Here is a 22,077-nt window from a genome sequence, read left to right on the forward strand (position 1 = left end):
AGAGTCTCTGCAGATACAGACACCAGCACACACTACCTGGTCATAGACCTGGAGTTTGCCTGCAGCTAAACTTCTACCTATTTTCTGTGCACAGTCATGACTGTATGCTGAAGGACTTCTGTGATTCACAACTTTGGAAAATCCCTTTTTTGAAGGCCTCCACGGAGATGACAGCTGTGGCCAGAGGCATTATGTTTTTGGCTCATCCCTTTCTTCTGATATCTTAAGAACGCTTTGAGGGAAATTTCTTCAAACTTGGTACAAACATCCACTCGGACTCAAGGACGAACTGATTAGATTTTGGTCGTCAGAGGTCACTGTGAGCTCACAAAACAGGTTTTTGGCCACAAATCAAGATTTCATATGCTAATTATGACAAAATATTACACTAATGTCTTATAGGATTCATGCAGTGTTCTACTGAATTATGTAAAATTAATACAGATAAATAAATATTGAATGGCTATATGTGAAGTAGGTGGTTATGCATGTATACATGTCTATATACAGTGTATATAGCATGCAGGATTTATGATTGACAGTCAATTACAGTAATTCTTTTACCTCCAGAGCAGAAAAATATACCAAAGTGATTTGTCGTCTACACTATCTACAACAGCATATTGTGTCACATTATGTAAAAAGTGACCTGCATCAGGAAGCAGTGGACACTTGTCACTTCTATCGCTGGTTTAATGATAAAGTCAACACACCTACCAGACTGTTGTTTAGTGCCTGGGACTGCTTCCTCCACTTGGCACAACACCAAAGGTTCAAAGGTTTTTCCTCAGAGCTCGTATAAATCCTCTGTGTTTGTCTGATCCAATCCGCAGAGCGACCAGCCATGTCCAAGACCAAGGAGCCCCAGACGAACCAGAGTGAGTTGACGCCACTTTCAGATGTGTAGCCAAGACAATCAGGGAAATAACTGAAACTGCAGATGAGCTATGGATTGAATATTTTATTAGCAGACTGATTTCATTCGTCAGCTATTTCAAATTATGAACATAAAAGCAAAAGTAAAAATGTACTTGTGTTTGGGATAAACAATCTGTAAATGACAATGAAGATGTAAATAATAGACATATACATAAATATACGTAAATCAATATAATTCCACATTTCATCGTTATAATGTCTCCGGTATTAATCTACAATCTAGAAAATTAATAAAAGAAAAAAAATTAAATGTGAAGATCCAGACTGGTGCTGTATATGATACGTAATGCAAAAAAAACAAACAAATAAATAAATAAATAAATAAAAAAATCAAAGGTATTCACATACACAGTGCATATACATTCATATATCTTCATGTTCTACACATAATTAAAATAATTATGACAAAACATATAAATAATGTTTCATTATAGCGATAAAACAGTTTTCTGTTCCTATGTTATAAAAAACATCTTTTCCAGACATAGTACATCTGATAGTTCATTCATATTTATTTAATATATTATCAGTTTATTGCCTTTACTTAATTTAAAGAAAGACCATCTTTTTTCAAACAGTTTTTCGTTCTTCTCTTCTCGATTTTGTTGGTTGGTTTTCCATACTATATATGTCTGTCCTCTACTGTTTCCAGCCACTTGTTTACCTTAGGATGTTACAACTTTTTCCAGCTTCTCGTTACTTCTTTAAATCTGCAGCATTTCCCTAAAAAACAAACAAAGACTCATATAAACATAATCCCTGTCTGTCATCAGTTATGACTCAGTGTGTGGTGGTGACTTTATCTGCAGAGACTCTGCCCTCTGTCTGTCTTTTATTATTTTTTTCTAAATGTTTTACTGTGCTCACGTTTCACCAGCCCAAAACGTTGGTATTTGACGTCCTGACGCTTTTACGAACAGCTCGGACAAATTTTACTGACCCTACCTTTACGTGCTGTGATTCTCAAAATCCCCCCAAAAATATGTGAGTTCCTACTTTTGTGGGGTTTTGGGACTCGTTCCCAGGAGTGTATTGCATTTTGTAGATACAGTACTTCCCCAAACATCTGTTCTATTGTGTGTAACATATTTGACAAATGGGTTTGTATTTTTTACATAATGGAGATTACTAATGTAACCGGCACTTCACTCAGAACTAAAAAATCGAGGTATAAACATTTGTAGCATTACTGTATCTTTGTACAGAGCCTTTTACTGTAAACCAGGGACATACAATAGCATCTATCGTATACAGGCCCTTCTATAGAGTCGCGTATAGAAACATACATGCACACAGACACGTGCATTTAGCTCATGTGGTTTAGTCATGATGGTATTTTGTTGTGTTTCAAAATCGGAGCTGCAGTTCCAATAGGACATGTTGGCATTTTCTATTGTTCCTCCTCCAAGGTCTCCCGTTGAATCAGAGTCGGTGAAAGAATATGCACAATGTCTCATTAACAGCTTTTAGTCATTCTCAGCTGTTAACTAAAAGAAAAAAACTGTCTGACAGGTCCTTGCACAGTAAAAATAAAAAGAACAGAAATTAGAAAAGACGTGCAGGAATATGACAGCTAATTCCAACAAGGTCATTTACTTGTAGGCAGACATACTGTCGGTGCCGCGAGGAAAACAATTCGTTAAAGCAATGACTGTTACAAATAAACTACTGTTTGTGATTATCCAAAATTGAAAGATAAAAAAAAGCAATACCTGAAGCTATTATCCACAACAGTTCTGGGCTCGTCAGTGTTGCTGTTTTGTTTTCAAGAGACTCGATTTTCAATGCAGCAGCAGTGGGAAACTACATGACATGCAACGGTAAAAAATGACAGCACACATTCAGGCAGCGTTTGAAATGCTGCAGTAATCACAATCAAAACTCACAAAGTCAACAGTGTAAGAGATTGTTAAAGCCTACAGCGGTTATCTCTCTATTGCACATTCTCCGTTTTATTGTCTGTTGTACTGGTGTCACGGGAATGAACAAAATTCTGCCTCTGCTGATTGGCCGCAATAACAATTCAAACAGTCAAAAAACTAACCTGAGCTCAGCAGGGCGCTCCATATTGAACCGCCGTGATTTGCTCTCGCTAATCACATAACTCTCATATATATTTTACAGTCTCTATTATGTGTGGAGATATGAGGTAATGAAAGGGAATTGGTTATTGGATAACGGATAAGACGGCAGATAGTGCAGGTGTCATTCACAGTGCATGACCCCAGAGAGCCAAGAGTTCACACATGCAGGGGCTGTTATAGTACACAATTCCCCCTAACACATACATGATCACATTAAACCATATTTTAAATCACCTGTTTTGTTTGATAGCTGCAAATACAGGTGTTGAATCAGAAAAGTGTACATAGAAAGTGTGAAATTGTGACATGCTGGAGCACAACTGTCTGTAAATTAGATTAAATAAAGCTACTGAAGACCTTTCTCATTAACACATGATGATGTTACAGTGGTAGGTCACATGCAAAGCAGCACAAAAGGATTATTTAGTCACGACAGCTGTTTAATGAACTGTTTTTGCATTGTACACCACATCATTCACACTTATTCAAAGTTCCAAGGCTGTGGAGTAAATGTCTCACGCCTGGAGTGTATATACGTCTGTGGTGGCATATCCGTATTTGTGTGTAGGTGTGAGTGTGAGTTTAGCTGTTGCTCAGGTGCTATCATGACTGTATCTAAACATCCTACAGAGCAGAGGGTCTCAGTTTCTTCTTCAAGGACCCCCCACAAGATAGATAATAAACCAGGGACTGCCTCATGTATGCTCCTTGTAATAATTTGACGTAGTCCACTTTTTTATGCATCTACTTAGTTAACTGAAGGAACAACACACGGGAAATGCGTTAGACGAATTAAAAATCTTTGCAACACAGCGACACAGAATACCCTTATACAAGAGAGAACAATAGATAGAATAGAAAATATAAAATAGGCCTCAAAATGAATGAAAAATAAATGAAATAAACTTATGAACTATTTTAGATTTAAGAACCAAACTGAAATATTTAGCCTTTTGTGAAATAAAGAAATTCTGAGGGAGGTTTTCTTGGGAAAATGTAACTAGTGGCTATTAAACCTTATAACAGGCAAACATCCTTGCGATCACTGTCCGATGGAAAATCTGACGGCGTTGATGTCTTATGGAGTTGACAGGACAAAACGTTCTTTCATCTCACAGCATAGTCGTTCTCTTAATGCTAATCAGAATACACATTTGTAAATTATAATTCGTATTTAGCTTTGATGTAGACGGGGCTACAGAGTTGACATGTTATGGTTGAGATGCAGCTGACAGCGATATTATTTAATGAAGTTGTCAAAAAAAAAAAAAGCAGGAAGAGAGATACCGGTTCTTAGAGTATAGCTAACCCTTTTTATGGCTGATTAAATCATGTTTGTGTAAATTTCTGACGTAGATGATGAAAACACAATTTTAAAAGGCCAACGATCTCATTTTTAAAAAAGGATTTTCAAACAAAGATGACTGGATTATTATAATAACACATGTTTATATCTATTTTGGCAGTTGGTATTGTTAGAGTTGTTTTTATGTCTTTATAGGATAGACAGCTGAAGATGTGACAGGAAAGAGGAAGAGAAAGTCAGGGAAATTATGTCTTAAATTGAGAATTTTTGTCTGGGACAAATGTGTTTTCTGTTGTTGCTTTAATTTAGAAATTAAAAAAAATAAATAAAGAAAATGAAAACATTTCACAAATTAAATACATTTCATAAATCCTTAAAGAATGCTTGGTGATACATGATTTGTCCCAGTTCTGAAGAATGGGTGACATACATATTTTTCCTCTGGCCTGTAGTGCTGTTTATCATCTAAATTGTTTTGGTTTGAGTTGCAGAGTTTTGGCTGTAGAGATGTCTGCGTAATGAAACTAGATGACACTCGGCTTGTGGTGCTCAAAGAAAAAAAAACAATACAATACAAAAACTCAGCAGCAATGTCTCCTTTTAGAAATCATGATGATAATCTCTCTGTTGTGAGCACTTGTAGGAACTATTTTCTTTCTACTGTCAGCCATGGTGCACACTGCTGGCGGGTGCACACCTCTTTCTGCACTTGAGTGACCGGCCATTACATCTGGAAAGAGGTACTGCTGTTGAGTTTTTCAAATCGAGTGCCATCTGGTTCCTGTGCTGGAGAGAAGGCAAACATCTCTACGGTGGATTTCTCCAAAACTCTGCAACTCAAAACAAAGCTATCTAGAAAGGCTATCTAAAAATGTTTTTTCTTTTTTTGATTTTGGAGTTGAACTGTACCTTTAAAAATCAGAGCGTAAAGACGAGGGAGATGAGTGAGTGTTGACAATGATGATGAGGACAACAAAGAAGATGATGCTCTCGATTTCAGGTGACATGAAGGACGGTGGACTTTCAATTTGGAGTCAACAGCCTCTTTAATCAAACATCAGCCAGTCAGTGACTCTCCTCTCCTCTCCTCTCCTCTCCTCTCCTCTCTCAGTGTCCAGCAGGCAGAGATGTCCGCAGGCCAAAGGGCTGGAGAGCATGGCGCCTCTGGTGCGTTCTGTGGAGGAAACCCCTGATCCCATCCCCGCCACCGTCAGGGGAACCATTCCAACCTGGATCAATGGCAGCTTCCTGAGGAATGGCCCTGGGAAGTTTGAATTTGGGAAAGACAAGTAGGCCAAACAAACAAACAACAATGCCCAAACTTATACAGTACATAAATTAAGTCAGCTTTATTGATATGACAGTAAACAAAAAAAAGGTCAGTGGTGCAAATCTGCAAGCACAAACTTCACACTCAATATAAATGCTTGTTTTAACATTTTTCCTAAATATCCCTTAACATCTTATATTAAATAACTGCATCATATGTGCGTATTTACATCTCCATAGCTGCACCTTTAGGTGTTCTGCAACCTGTAATCGTTACTTCCCAAGCCTGCCCTTGAATGTGACCTGGGGTCATCATATTGCTACAACTGGCTATGTTTTGTTGCCACTGAACTTTATCGTGTATCTTCCTCGGTCAACACTACACCCTTCCACCAAGCTTAATGAAAATCAGGATAGTAGTTTTTCTGTAATCCTGCTGGCAAACAGACAAACAAAATAGCACCAAAAACATAACCCCCTTGGTGAAGGTAAATAAAATAAATACAGCACACACACATATCAGTAATTTATAGTATTCCAAGAACAGGATTAAAACCTGTGATGACTCCCACATTGACTGTCAGGTCTTTTGAAACTACAACTAAAATAGTCAGAAGAATCGGTGCGGTCAAACGATATAGATTGGCATTTTAAATGGCTGTCATATCAGTATATTAACACGACAGGGAACAGCAGAGCAACAGAAGAATGAGTCAGCAGATTAAATACCAAATGCTCTGTGATCTGTACCTGTATCTGTGTACCTATAAATGTACCAGGACTGTTAAAGATACAGTCTGGAGATATTCAGTGAATTATCTGAAGAGGCAACAGAGGTATTCAAACTGTGTAGTTTAAGCTGTCACGCTGAGCCACAAAAGGGGTTATTTTTCTTTCACCCATGAAAATTCTCAATTCAATTCAATCACTCTCTCCACTTTGTCTTACACAAATACCCTGGTGGTGAGAAATCAATTGTCTTTTCTCTTTCTCAGGTACACCCACTGGTTTGACGGCATGGCCTTGATGCACCGGTTCCACATTTGCGAGGGTGATGTTACCTACAGCAGCCGATTCCTGCGAAGTGATTCATACGTCCAGAACTCGGAGAAGAACCGCATCGTGGTGTCAGAGTTTGGGACATTAGCCATGCCTGATCCCTGCAAGAATATTTTTGCACGCTTCTTTTCACGCTTCCAGATTCCCAGTACGTGTTTCTTCTTTACATGTTGCGTGTTCCTGTGTGTGATTCGCTTCGGTGCAGCACGATGTTGTAGCACCAGAGGTGCCATATGCATTATTAAAGTAGTCAATTCAATCGTGCAAATAGGTAACAAGGCAGCTGTGCCACATTACTAGAGGCAAAGTAAAAGTCAAGAAAAAGTCAGAGAAAAAATAAAGAGGCCTGTATTTTTCCTCAGTGTTCATGCCCTTGACTGTATGTGCTGTATTTTATATTGCTTTTGCAGCCTAATGAAAGCTGATGTTACATGATGTTGTTTTTATTGAGGTAAAGGGAGCACAAGTCAATATTTGTGTGTATGTGTTTGTGTGTGTGTGTCTGTGAGGTAAAGATCAGTCTGAAGCATGATATACAGCTTGTGAAAAACTAAGCAGGAACAAATTGATTGAAAAAAACCTACTTCTGGTGATATCGGTGTGAGTGATGGGTTTTGCTGAAGTGCTATATTTAATATGTTCCTGACATCTGTATGTGTGAACAGAGGCCACAGATAACGCCAGTGTGAACTTTGTGAAGTACAAGGGAGACTATTATGTCAGCACGGAAACCAATTACATGAGACGGGTGGATCCACAGAGCCTGGAGACGAAGGAGAAGGTGAGTCATAAACAAATGTCAAAGTCTCTTTTGGTTGTTAAAGGGACGGTTCATCTCAAAAGCAAAAATACTGATTTTTCCTCTTACCTGTAGTGCTGTTTATCCATCTAGATTGTTTTGGTGTTGTAGAGTTTTGCAGATATCAGCTGTACAAATGTCTGCACATTCTTACAATATATGGCACTCAGCAGAAAATGCCAAGATGCTGCAGTGTCTCTTTCCAGAAATCATGACTCAAGACTCAAGATAATCCACAGACTTAGTTGTGAGCAGCTTGATGTTAGAGCTACTTTCTTTCTACTATCTACCACCTACATTACTGTGAAGTGTGCATCTACTCATGGATGAGAGGCTTGTGCTCACAACAGTGCCAGATGCAAACATTAAAGGTATAGTTTACCCAAAAATGAAAATTGAAGGTTGGGTTTAGTTTTTTAGTCTAGAAAACGCCGCTGGAGTTTCACAGGAAAACAGGGTTACAGAATGTCCCAAACAATTGAAGTAAATGGTGACCAGTTTCCCAACATAAAAAAACAGACCGAATCTTAGCTGTGGATCCTTAGCTTGGAGACATGTTCAGGTGTGTGTCCACACCAACTGAACATGTGCAAGTGAACGGCACGTCAGGGCTTTAGTAGACTTTGATTACACCAGACATGTTTTTTGTTTTGTGTGTGTTTTGTGGACTAAAACACTAAAACCTTCAGCTGGCATGAGGGTGAGTTTCTAATGACTGAATTTTCAGTTTTGGGTGAACTGTCCCTTTAATGCCATTCCCCTCGGCTGAGCTGTAACCTCTCATCCAAGAATAGATGCACTGAAGATATAATACACATGTATCTTAGTTGCCCCACATTGGTCAGTTTCTGGCTAAAGATCATGGAGAAGATGAGCTACAGCCTGGGAACATCAGCTCATGCCTCTTACAACATTACAAAAGATAGTCAAACGTGTCAGCGATAAATATTTGAAAAGCAAACTTAACACCCCCGCGAAAACTGATTCCTAGGACCTATTCACAAGATAAACAATAAACTGGACGTCTTCTTGGAAATCTGGGAACCGTTCCTGACACATTCCAGGGAAACTAATACAGATTTATGTCCAGTCTGACACTTCCTGGAGTCAATAACAGAGAGGTGGTATGTGTTCGGGTGAAGGGGGTGGGAGGAAAGGCAAACATTGGCTCCTGAATATTTTTATTGCAACCTTTATTTAATTCATTTTCATTTGGACTTTGTATTTTGTTTTGATTTTATCTGTATTCTTCCTTTCTTTCTTTTCTATAATATTTTGCTTTCCAACATATATCTGCAGTCCTGTTGATATTATATGTACATATTGCTGCTATTTGCTATGGATTAGGTTGCTGTAGATATTTTTTCTTAAGGAAACAATAAAAGGCACAATTTAATTTGATGATACCAAAAACTGAAGGCAGGATAATATTAGGATGCAAAGTCCACTATAAGATATTTATTGCAATATTAAAAAAAACAAAACAAAGGAAACTGATGACTTGAATAAATATCCTTTATTAAATAATAAATCTGTTGTGTGCTGCATTTTTTCATTTAAAAATTTGCATTTCCTTTTAACTTAAAGTGCTTTGCTTTATTTAATACAAAATCAAATTAAAGTAGGCGGCCATGACCTGAGCATGTGCAGAAAATTATCCTGAATCGTCTGTGCCACTGGATGCTTGAATTATGTATGTCCACCTGCAGAAACAAAAACAGCGGAACAGTCAGTAGCAGCGCTTCTAAAAAATAAAGTAATTTACCACGTAATATCACGGGAGATTTCTGGGAAGAGACATTGCTGTTGAGTTTATTTTAAATGTATTTTTTTTTTACCCTTTGAGCACCACAAGCCGAGTGCCATCTAGTTCCATCACGAGAAGGCAGACATAAGGTGGATGAAGATAAATACTGCCAAAGGTCAGAAGAAATATGGATTTTTGAGTCAACTGTCCCTTTAACAGCCAGAGGGTAAGATAAGTGACTATTAATAATGATGTCGAGGGCAGTGAAGATGATGATGTTGTCCATTTAAGGTGGACTGGAGCCAATACATCGCTGTCAACTCAGCTACAGCTCACCCACACTATGACCGTGAGGGGGCCTCGTACAACATGGGCAACTCCTACGGCAAAGGAGGTAAACTGCCTTCACTCCTTTCTTCCTTGCTTCTCACCTACCTAACCACATATGTCTGTATTTATACCCTTGTATGATCTATCCTAACAAAAACACTGTACATCCTTTGTTTTTGGGCCTCCTCAGGTTTCTTCTACAACATCATCCGTGTGCCTCCTCCTGAGGAGAAGGCGGCGAAGGAGGATTCTGCAGACCTGAGTGGAGCCAAAGTAATCTGCTCCATCCGTGCAGCTGAACCCAGGAAGCCTTCCTATTATCACAGCTTTGGTGAGAAACACTACACTACAGTATAACAAACAGGCTGCAGCTTCTTTAAGTAGTCTGCAGGCTGGATGTATACTGACGTGGAATTAATGAATCCTATGAGAGATTTTGTTTTTCTCGCCTGCACTGACAGGGTGAGTCTACTTCACTGAAAGAGAGCGTCACAGTTTTTTTTCTTGCTCTTATTAATTACTAATTTGAATTCGAGTCTCGTCCTGCTTCTTTTTGTCAATCATGGCTCCTTTGTCTTTCTGTTCAGCTTCCACTATCTCTCTCTGTCTGTAACTCTGCCTCTGACTCACACACGCTTTCTCTTACACTGTGTAAAAATGTTAAATGTGTTAGAAAGGCACACAATCAACTTTTTACTGTAGTTCCTTCCACGGCTTAACTCAGAGATATGCCAAGATGATTTGTGTAGTAGTGTTTGATGTTTTGTTGTTTGTTTGTAAATCAATTTTTACTACTATATATCTATATTTCAGGCAGAGACACTGATCATTTCTAGCAAATGGTTTTACAGTTAAATTTGGAGGAATATGCTCTGCTCTTTGAGGGAGCTCTTAAAGAATTAGTTCTCCCAGTGGAGTTCTTGTTCCTGCTGGGAGAACTAATCCCCCTAATAAACAAATACATGAATATTAGATCTTAGTAAAGTCAACACTATCAAAAGCTTAGCCCATAATAATGTGGAGGTTGGGCTGCTTTAGGGAGCTGCAACAACATTGGCACTGACAGCAGAGTAAAAAGCCACGTTTCCACCCAAAGTACTTGAAACTTTTAGTTCAAGGAACTACTTTTCCAGGAACTAAAAGGCTCCCTCACCACTGTTTCCACTGCGGTCTAAAAAAAACAAATATTAGGCAATTAATTAGCTGGCGTATGAAAAATGTGCTTTCACACTTTATGCATGACTATGCAATAACAGTGATGACCCACTGGACAGGAATAATTATAATATTCAAGCATTCAAGGTAATTTATTGTCTATTTATTAATTATTATACATCACAGGTAACGAGTTGTAGTTCCTTCACAATACACATAAAATACAACATATATAGAGATAGATGGTAAAAATATAAAACAAAATGCCTACATATACGCATAGACGTATGCACCCAGGAAATAATTCTGTAGTGCATTTTTTACATTTGCGTCAGGTATGTCATTATTATAACAAGGCCTGAAGTTTGTCATTAGTCTGTCAAATGCTTTCTTCTGCTCTTGTCTATATTGATGTGTTGAAGGAATTAGCAAAAAACAAACTTCTTTGTGGCTGGAGATTAAAATGCTGTGAGTTTACTCAAACAAATTCCTCTACTTTTAGAAAGTCCCCCCAGCGACTTTTTTTGGGATGTAAAATAATTTCCCTGGAACTTCTTTTAGGCCACGTGCCAAACTCAAGGCCTGAGAGACAAATCCGGCCCAGCACCTTTTTTTTTTTTTTTTAAAGTAGCATGAGCTTGCAACTACATGTCAGAGAATGCATCCTGATTTTGTTATCCACAAACTGAAGGCGTCTAGCTGCTAGATGTCAGTATATAGCATACACCAGGTAGTGTCTCAAAATCATACAACCATTTCCAGCAGAGGCATTTTCACTGAGGGATTGTAGCTGGTAATTCCAGCAGCCTTGCAAAATGTCCAAGTTTGTGTTTAATGGAGACAAGCTAGTTATTCATTATTAAGTTCATCCAAAGGTTTCTAGTCCCTGGGGAAAGTTCCTGCTGTGGAGGCGCAGTTAAAGTGAAAAAGTCAGGATATAATGGCCACACAGAGCCCCTGTATGAATATTACAGTATTGGGTGTTGCAGCTCAGCTGGTAGCCAAGTAGTTGATGAAGAAACCGTTGGTAATGACACATTAAGCTGATGCCAATCAGGTAATTCAAGCACGATTTCATTGCACTTAATCTAGCACCATGTTGCTTCATTTGGTTTTCCTACTGCACCAGTTCCCTGATTACATCTCAGTCTATACTTCCGGCAGACCACCCTCGCCCTGACAGACCGTCTGACTCCAAGAAATCTCACAAGGGATGGAACATTGTACAGTTATACACGGCTCCACGCAATTACTTCTGTCGATACGGTTACAGTAGAGGGTGTTTAGACCCTATTTCACGTTTCTGTCACACGTGCTAGGAAAGGTTGGCACTGAGGCAGGAAAGATTTACTTTGCAAAATGACCAACCAGAAGCAGAAAAGGAGTCCCAGGGCATTTTTATTTTTATTTTTTGCAAATCCTCCATTACTGGTCCAATTAAAAAACATGGGGCTGCTTACAAATTCATTTTGAGTTTGCATACAGGCATAAATTCCCCACCATTTTTAAAAAGCACATTTATTTTTCAGGCTTTTTTTATTTTCTCACATTATAGTGAGTGAGGGGACAAGATGCAGCATAGGGCCGCAGGGTGGAATCAAACCAGGGCCACTGCAGAGGACTGACAGCCTCAGTACATGGGACGCACGCTCTACCATCTGAGCTACAGGGGCGCCCCCCCGTACCATTTTTCAAAATCCAAATTTGTTTCACACCTAAGTCAGCACTGAAATCATGTTGACAGGTCACATGGCCTTGCACTCATTAGCTATGACCTATTTTATGTATGTTTATGAAATTATTCATGAAGAACATCCGTTGGGTATTGCAAAACGCGATGCATTCTCATGAAAATAGTATGCAGAATCAACATTGCACTGATCATTTTATTAAACTTAAATATAGTATCCCACCGTGACACAGTAGGTCTATAATATAGTGTGGAAATATGATGTATAATATATGATGAAATATAATAAATAAGATTTGCCAGCCTCAACTACAGGCACAAATTATGCCTTGCCTAAGCCAAAATTAGAGCTTGGTGAAAGAGCATTCTCCTATCAGGCTTGTCAAAAGTGGAATAAACTCACTGACACCATCAGAGAAATGTCTGCTTTTTCTTTTAAATGTGTAAGAGTGAAATCTATAATATATTAACTGTAATAAATCATGAAGTCACCATAATACGTCATCAGAGATCAAGGAAAGATGTTAAGTTGAAATACTGTGTCCATTTCACATTAATTAGAGTTCAAATTAATGCAGAGTGTTTCTCAAATGAGTAAGTGTCTGTTTATGAGTCAGTCATAAAAAAAAACACATTAATAATCTTGTAAAAGGAGTAGATGTTTATGACAGTTAAACTGAGCAACATGTTAATAGAGTCTGGCAGTAGTGACACAGGCAGTAATTTAACTCAAACTCCAGAGTGTGTGTTTTCAGAGCAGCGGGCTTTTGTTGTCAGGATGACAGGCTTTACTTTACATTGACAGTCAACTGACAGTTGTAAACAGCTGATCAATTTACAGTGTAGGACTTGGATTGCTTGTTATTGTCTCATCATGATGTTGTGCTCGTCTTGCGCTATCGCAGCCAGCCTGAGCTTCTGAGTCTGGGTGGAGAGGGTGGGGGGGAAACAACGTGCTTCAGCTATATCGTATATTAAATAGGTTTTCAACTCATTTAATATGCAGTCTATGGCTCCAACGTGCTATGTGGACTGCAGTACTCATTTATGCGCGTGTAATTGCTACATATTGCTCCTTTAATGTATGTGAAACAAAAGAAATGGGCAGTGAAGGATGATATATTTCATTGAATATACAGTGGATAACTGCTGCACTGTTGTTTTAATCTTACTTTGATGTTTATTTTAAAACACTGTTTTATTCCCTTTGTGTGTTTGGAAGTCATGTTTTAATGTCTAGTACTCTAGGAAGATTAGAATAAAGAGAAAGAATAGGGAAATCCTAATAAAATCTCAAGTCGACTCATATATTTCCTCCTGTGTGCAACCTCCTTCTCCAGTCATGTCAGAGAACTACATCGTGTTCATTGAGCAGCCAATCAAGCTGGACTTGCTGAAGTTCATGCTGTACAGAATCCAGGGCAAGAGCTTTCATAAAGTCATGACCTGGGAGCCTCAGTACGAAACCATCTTCCACTTGGTCGACCGGCACACTGGCAAGGTGGGTTAAGATGAGTTTACTGCTAAAAAAAATGCACAGAGACATCATTATCTATATCTGTATAACTGTGTAACAAAATGATCTGTCTAGACCAGCTATCACTTTAAATTGGGCAAATGTTTTATTTTATAACCTAATATTTATTGGCAATGCAATTGTTGTACCTACCACTCATCATAATTATTTGCATATAATTAATTATGATATGTATTTACACATCCTTATACTAATCTGTTTTTATTTTAGCAAAATTAGCTGTTAAGAACTATCAGAAGTCCACCACCGCCTCCCCTTTAGCTGGGGGACATTAAAAAATCAGAAACTGAAAGAAATGTTTTATAAATGGTAAGATTCTGTTTTGCATTGGAAATAGAAACCCTACAGTTAAGATATGCAAGTATATAAAAATATCCTTCAGTTGAAAGGAATATTCTTGCTACAATAAATCAGTGATTGATTAGGGCAGATGCAATCTTTTTTAACTATGCCAGCTGACTTTTTCAGAATAACAATAAGCAACTTCGGATAGAAGAAATATCTGTTTCCATTACATTCTCATATAACTCATTCGGATTCGGCAGCATCCCAATTTGCTGCATATGAGCAGATGGACTTCATACAACACGATGTGAAGTGGGAAACACACACACACACACACACACACACACACACACACACTCATTCGTTTGCTGAATAGTCGGAACAAAAAAGGAAAACTGCAAGCTAATCTCTTCACGCATGGTGGAGTTTTTTCCTTATTTATTTTGATGAAGTCACACTCTGATGGTGTAGCCTTTTCTCATACATTGTTACTCTCAATTTTCTCATCTCATTACACAGCATACCCATTAAGCATGCAATATCAAACTTTCATAATGTGAAGGTACAACGCAATAACGGCAATGCCGCCGAGGGTGCTTGTCCTCGAATGTTAAAACCAACGCAGAAACTCTTTTATGTTTGTTCAAAAGCCTTTATGACCCCCTGTCACTGTGTGAATATTTTTCCTTATTGGTGCAACAGGAGAGTGAAGTGAGGTACCGAGCAGCACCCATGTTCACGCTGCACCAGATCAATGCTTTTGAGGACAACGGCTTCTTGGTTATGGACATGTGCTGTGGGGACGATGGTGAGGTCATTGGGGACTTCACACTGGAGAACCTCCGCAGAGGCGGAGAGGAAATGGACAAGGTAAATACACACACATAATCAAACACACAGCCTGACAGACTAACAGAGGTGTGGACTTGAGGCTTACACTCGAGTCAGACTGCAGTCATAAATTTAATGACTTGACAAAATACTTGGACTTGACTTGGACTTTAACACCTCGCCATCAACGCCAGATTTCTGTGGAGATTTACTGTTCAATGATTAATATATTATAAAAATATCTAATGTTTTTATCAGTGACATGAAAAAGGGGGCAATTCTGGTTTTATGTATTTTGACCATAGTAGGCCGTACTGTAATGGCGCAGGCTGAATTTCTTTCGATCCAGTCTTCCGCTCCACTCTGCCTGGCTTCAAATGACATTTGCAATGATATCGTAGATTCACTTGACACTTGAATTTTGAGCCCCAGCTTTGAAAAAGTTTGACCGACTACTAATCTTTTCTTTCTTTTGTTAATTTACTTTTCTTTTTTGGTTCAACTTGAATCTTTGAGTTTTTGAAATCCCCAAAAATTGTTTCCAAAAATGAACCATAAACAACTGAGTGGCAGTTGAAATATTAGCCCACCAAAGATAACTAACTTTGCATACAAAAACTATGCAGGTCAGCAACAAAAAAACAAACTGCAGTATGCAAAACGTGCAAAAGTTTAGGACATGGGACCTGCCTGTCTTGACTCGGGCCTCTAATGTAACTTAGACTTGCTTGCAGCTTAGATTGAAGTGCTTTGTCATATATTGGTGTTTCTGTTTCCACTATTGTTAGTTGTTTACTCTAAACCAGTGGTTCTCGGCCTTTTCAAGTCGCAGCTGCCCAGAATAATCAGGTAGCTACACTCCTGTTAGCCTGAGTCTTGAGCTTGGATATTTTTTCTGAGAATCCATTGCCACATGTAGTTGTTCTGCTAGCTGTGATTGCAAGCAAAACTGGCTGTTGTTGCTCAGTTAAAAGCACAATAGCAGGGGTCAGAACTGACAAAATAAACCAGTCTTGTGTGTGTGTGTCCAGTAATGAAGTGATACAGGTGATGTAAAAGGTAAAAAAAAAAATTCTCAGTCTAAGGTGCGGCCCTCATTTCCCATTATGCCCAGTGCTGGACTAAGTAGTTTGTTAAGTTTGTTACAACAGTTTCTTTTTGTTTGTTCAGGACACTGTGGTTTATGTTGGTAATCGTCATTTTTGTGCAGGTTTATAGTAGAAAAATGTTACAGTTCTTGAGGCGAGCTGTATTTTGTATATTTTTGAGTGCCTGCTGAAAATTATTAAAGAGCTTATGTTATTGAGAGCTGCTTCGTGGCTCTCATTCCATTTTCCATGCTACAATATTTTATTTCATTCTCCACAACCATCTGGTGACCCCGGGAAATTATCTCGCCCGACCTCCAAGTTGCGAATCACTGCTTTAAACAAGGTCCACAAAACACGAAAATGAAACTCATATCAGCAAGGATTTAGAGAGGTTGTGTAAGGATGATCTTTTTTCACCGAATGCATCTTATCTCTCTCTAAATGTCCGTCTCTTATGCAGGGACAGATGAATTGTATCTGATATTCACTTTTCTTTTTCTCTCGTCACTCAAATTGGCCAGTTTCTAATTCAAAAAGCTTTTGAAACCTCTCAGATGTTGTGAAACATGTTTCTTTAATCAAAACATATTCATTAAAAAATAATAAATAAATGTCAAAAAATAATCCTGCCCTGTAAGAGCACAGTTTTGTGTCAGCATTTTGTATCTGCGCTCTTAGAAATAAGTGTTCCAAAAGGGTCTTTCCTGAAGGGCTGAGGTTCTACGCAGAACCATTTGCTTCTGAAGAAGTCTTTTTTGAATAAAGGGTTCATCGAGGGTTCTTTGTCAGACAAATTGTTCCATCAAGAACCCTTTTCATTCAAAGAACTGTGGTTCTTTGTATCATAATAAAAAGATTTTTTCAGTAGAACCCCTTAGTAGCTTCTAGATAAAACCTTTGGAATATAAAAGGGTTCTTGTTAAAACCCAACTGATTCTTGTTCTGGTATGTGGAAAGGTTCTTGGTAGTACACCATAGACAAGCTCACTGTAAAGTCTCTCATGGAGGGTTCTGTGTGAAACCTTTCACAGGTGGTTCTAGTTATGACCCTTTATGTTGGGTTCTAGGTAGAACTACTCGAAAGGATTTCGAGTGAAACCTTGATGTTCTACCAGGAGCCAAAAAGGGTTCTCCTGTGGGGGCAAGCTGAAGAACCCCTTATGGAAGAGGTTATCGATATCAATATTAAACTCCCTGACTGGGTTCTTGTTAACACTTGAGGAAGGTGGAAAGGTTCTTGACAGGGTTCTGAGATGAACTTTTCTAAAATGTCCCACTAGGAACCAGCAAAGGTTCTTATACGGGGACAAGCTAAAGACTCCTTCATGGTTTGAGTTAGCACCTTTATTTCTGAGAGTTTGTTTGTTTGGGTCTGAATGTTCCTGAGGTTTCATTGCACCTCTCAGTCAAACAGTCGCAGTTTTTCATGCTTGTCTGATTTGTTTTGGCAGTTTTACAACGAATTGTGCAGAAACCTCCCAAGGAGATACGTCCTGCCCCTGAACGTGGACGAACAAACTCCTCTGGACCAAAACCTCGTCACTCTGCACACCTACAAAGCCACAGCAAAGAAGACAAAACCTGGAGAGGTACGGGTGCAGTACGCTCGCTCTGTATATAAAGTAATGTGTTTAACTGTACATTACGCTCAATCTGGTTTTACTGGAATCAAGTAAAGAATGAGACCTATAATCATGATGAATACAGCCAATTCCCTCCCACACACTCGGCGCAATTATCCAGCATGATGAGACACTGAAGGTACTTTCTGCAAGATAGTAATTTCATGACTTACAGCAGAATAAAAACGATGTCACAATGGGAGTCCACCATGGAGATGAACAATTGCCATTTAAAATTGCCAACATTTGCTTATAGTGGAATAAGGCTGAAATGTTTAAAGAAATGGTGATGTTTTAGTTGTCATGACTACCTGAGTGACACCGTCCTCAGTTTTAGTTCCAAGTGAGAGTGGTGTTATAACAGCTGAGACACAGCTGTGAAAGTGCTGCTGGTTAGCACGGTCACCAAAGACAAAATATAAAGGGGTTAAATAAAGGTTTGTAACTGAAATCAAAGGTACATTCTGCATATTTTTAAAATAAAATTGTACAGTAAATCACGTCCGCTGATGTGCATTAAAGGAACAGTTCATCCCAAAATCAAACATACATATTTTTCCTCATAGATGCTATTTATGCATCTGGATTGGCGTTTTTCAAAGCCAGAGAACTGTACACTGTAAAAATAAGTTAATAAATAAATATTTGTTTGAACTTAAAGAAAAAAGGAAAAAAGTTAGTGTCTGAGCTGCCTTAAAACTTTAACTTGAATAAGTTTGAAAAGACAAAGGTAAATTTGTAATATTTCAAAACAAATAAATATTTTTATTCAAATAAACTATTAATATAGTTGTATGTGAGAAAACATGTTCAATAAGCTAAAGATATTAAAGCTTCTACAAGGAACTTTCATATTGTGTTGATTTTGAAGGCACCTGTGTACAAAGAAGCTTTTTTTTTTTTTAAGTGGTTATCATAATACTACTCACGGTAACTTTACCTGAGAAAATGAAAACACAGGCTTGTTTTATCTGATTTAAAGGAGAATCCGACCCGGTGGCAGGCTTTATGAACAACTACAGATAAACAAATTCTCATGGATGGTTTCTTTGGTCATATAAAGGCATCAGTGATAAATTGAGACTGTTTCATAACCAGTTAAAAAACCCTCGTTGTAGCTTTAAGTTAAGCCAACTCTGTACAGTGCATTTAAATCAACTCATCATTTCAAGTCAAACAACTCCAGGTTAGAAGAACTAGTCGGATAAAAAGCACTGCAAGTAGAAGGAAAAACTATGTACCTTTGGTTTTTGGGTGAATCATCCCTTTAACTGGACAGTTTTTCTGGCTAAACTGTAAAAGTTGCCTTGCTCTGTGAAAAACCCTGGTTTTCTCCTGTGACTGTGCAGGTTTACATGACCCACGAGGAGCTTCACAACGACGAGCTGCTGCAATACGGCGGCCTCGAGTTCCCTCAGATCAACTACGACCAGTACAACGGCAGACCTTACCGCTACTTCTACTCCTGCGGCTTTGGACACGTCTTCAGCGACTCCCTGCTCAAGATGGATGTCCACACCAAGGAGCTTAAGGTCTCTATCAATCAAAGACTACTTAGGGAAGACCTCACTGTTAACTGGGCCGAGTATTATCACATCAAAGCTATTTCCACTGCTGTGTCTCTATCACTGAGGGCAGCAGGTTGGGAGCTGGTTTTATAACATGAAACAGCTCTAAAGGGGATGTTTGTGTAATCTTCACTTGCTAGGTGTGGCGTTATCCCGGCTTGTACCCGTCTGAGCCTGTCTTTGTTGCTTCGCCCAAAGCAACTGAGGAAGATGATGGCGTGGTCCTGTCAGTCATCATTACACCCAGAAATGTAAGTTAACAACTTTGCTTACAACCAGGGTTAGGAGACTTATTTTATTCCAACAAAATTATAAACTACCTTTTAAAAATGTAGTTAGTAACCTAATCCAAGTATGACAATTTAAAGTAATGTTACTCTCAATTACTTTTTATTACCTCAATACCAAATATGGTAACCTAAAATAATGTTTGTTAGATTTATTGTTTGTCCTGCTGTCCTTCCTTTGTTATGTGTGAATGCATGTTTAGATTAATAAGAAACCCCTGAGCTGGCTAACTGTATTTCTATGTGGCTAACAATAGCAGCTGGTCTTACCTGTAAATGTTTCTGCTATTTTAATTAGATGTCGAGTCCTGGGACGGTGACAGCATTTTCAGAGCTGAAGGCATAACTTGCACTGTACTGTGATGTTGTTCCCCTCTTCTGATTTAAAGATAGAATAATGGCCAATTTCCCTCCAGTGGAGCATTTTTTCACTAGAGGCCATGATAATGAGTTTGCAACTGTAAGATTAGCTGGTTCACTTGAGACCAGAGTGGTGTTGAGGGACGTGTGAAGTGTTGTGAGGTGTGCACAGTGCATGGTAGTATATTGTTCTTTATTCTAAACTATTTTAAAATTGAAATCCTGCTAATAATAAAAAAAATAAATGCTAAACATAACATATTGACACTGGATTGTGACACTGCGCTGTGAGAATTGTAAAGAAAAAAAAATCATAACCACAGTCAGTCACAAAGCTTGCAAAGCAGGTGTGAATATATTTTTTGCGACCAGGCCATATAAATACATATTTTACCATGCATGGAGAAGACAAATGGTTTGATGTGTTCACTATCATTACTGTGGGAAAGGTGACCTTTTTCTTTACGTAACATGTTTAATCTCTGTTTCTATTTCCAGGAGAAAAGTACTTTTCTGCTTGTTCTGGATGCCAAGACCTTCACTGAGCTGGGCAGAGCAGAGGTCCCTGTCAATATCCCGTACGGGACCCACGGAGTGTTTAACGACAGGGGATAGATGTGCCACTGCAGCTCTGCGGCAGGAATTGCTGAAATTGAAGCGGCAACTGGCCACTTTATCCACAGAAGAGAATATCTCTGTTGATGTCTTTGCCTGTAAAATGAACTGTAAAAGAAAGTCGAAAAGAAATAAGAAGTGGGAAAAAACTGCAGACTTGTGCTTTTTGTTTGTGCCCTCTTGATAGGAAAAAGGTGAATGCCCTCTCTGTGTGCTGCCATTACAGTCAGAAGGATGGCAATCTTATGGAGACTAACAAGACAGAAAGCCCAGCGTGGCATCAGCGCACTGATAAAGTTTGTCCTCTACATGTTCTTATGTCCTCTCGTAAGATTTGGAAACAGCCTTTAGACCACTTGGATGACTCTTACTTTGAAAGACTAATAATTTACGTGGAAAACGTTTTGAAATAAAACCCCAACAACATGAAAGGCAATACACACATTCAAATAAAATCCATTTCCCTTCTTTTTTTCTGTTTAAACCCATAGTGTTTTTGCATCATCACGCCACTGGAAACGGTATACTCCCAGTGAGAACAGAGCAGCACTTAGGATACATAAAAATGCATCAGAGGAAATTCAATTTCTGTCAAAGTAATGTGATAGAAATGGACAACGTCTGAAATGCCTGGAAAACAAATGGATCCAAGTGGTCGATAGCCTCCAGAGAGTCTAGCAGAGGTCACATCGCAAATGTAGCGCCGTTTATACGCTCAAAACAACCCAAAACAAAGTTGACACACACATAAACACTGACATGTCGGAGGTTTGTGAGTGAACGAGAAAAGTTTGCTGTTCCTTTGTATCAAACTGCAAGCTGAGCAGAAGAACTGTGTAAAATAAAGCACACAGGCCCTCCCAGGATGTGAAGTCGCCTACAGCTTCACATGTCACTCCACCATCTCCACAATTGACTTTACCGATGCTTGTTTCGTTGGCTATTTTCCCTCTCACATTGATTTGAAGAGATTGATCTGAACTGACTCCGTGACTCTGGGCTCTGCACCTGATACAGGCACTATAGCTGCGTGAAAGCTGAGAGCTTTCAAATATTACGACCTACATATATTTTTTTTGCCTTTTTTAATATTTCAAAATTGACTTTCAGTCAAGAATTACACTCAGAGAAGTTTTCAAGATATTTCGCAACAGCAAGCCCCAGCCTTCAATAATTTATGACTGTACTGTACATGCCAGCAGAGCTTTTGTCTTTAGCTTCTCTTATTACACTGAAGTGAATAAAACAGGAGGGAATAGAGTCATGGTGTTTAAATTAATCTAATAGTGGGAATTAACAACACTTATGTTTATTTTTTTCATGTTTTCCTCTCAACACGGGTTGTGTCTCCTAATAAGCATGCTGTACAGGTCTCCCAAGATACACATTAATTAGCCCATAATTCCTAATCTAATCAGTCATGCTTAACCTCTGCGTGTGTGTGCTTCTGCGTGTGTGTCTATGTGTGTGCGTGCACATACTGTACGCTCAGGTTCATTAGTA

General features: G+C 38.7%; 1 protein-coding gene across 2 annotated transcripts; it reads left to right on the forward strand.

Moving 5' to 3' along the window:
- Nucleotides 1-719: 719 nt before the first annotated feature.
- On the forward strand, nucleotides 720-20,912 carry bco2l (beta-carotene 15, 15-dioxygenase 2, like). Of its 2 annotated transcripts, XM_084728125.1 has the most exons (13): nucleotides 842-878; nucleotides 5,228-5,329; nucleotides 5,441-5,618; nucleotides 6,594-6,805; nucleotides 7,323-7,438; nucleotides 9,495-9,597; nucleotides 9,724-9,864; nucleotides 13,719-13,879; nucleotides 14,903-15,070; nucleotides 17,574-17,711; nucleotides 19,094-19,276; nucleotides 19,453-19,563; nucleotides 20,458-20,912. In XM_084728125.1, exons 2-13 carry the CDS (start codon nucleotides 5,287-5,289, stop codon nucleotides 20,572-20,574), a joined length of 1,671 nt encoding a protein of 556 aa, XP_084584251.1. In that variant the 5' UTR covers nucleotides 842-878; nucleotides 5,228-5,286; the 3' UTR covers nucleotides 20,575-20,912. The 2 variants fall into 2 exon arrangements, with proteins under 2 accessions (XP_084584252.1, XP_084584251.1); XM_084728126.1 differs by lacking the exon at nucleotides 5,228-5,329 and having other exon boundaries at nucleotides 720-878; nucleotides 20,458-20,911.
- Nucleotides 20,913-22,077: the final 1,165 nt, after the last annotated feature.

Source organism: Lutjanus erythropterus, chromosome 10 (genome assembly GCF_056507025.1).
Source record: "Lutjanus erythropterus isolate fLutEry1 chromosome 10, fLutEry1.hap2, whole genome shotgun sequence".
NCBI classification, from domain to species: Eukaryota; Metazoa; Chordata; class Actinopteri; order Lutjaniformes; family Lutjanidae; genus Lutjanus; species Lutjanus erythropterus.

Coding starts and splice junctions, on each gene's coding strand:
- bco2l (XM_084728125.1), top strand. CDS start 5,287: ATGATGATGAGGACAACAAAGAAGATGATGCTCTCGATTTCAG. Junction 13,880..14,902: donor TCGACCGGCACACTGGCAAG/GTGGGTTAAGAT, acceptor TTGGTGCAACAG/GAGAGTGAAGTGAGGTACCG. Junction 19,277..19,452: donor TCCACACCAAGGAGCTTAAG/GTCTCTATCAAT, acceptor TTCACTTGCTAG/GTGTGGCGTTATCCCGGCTT.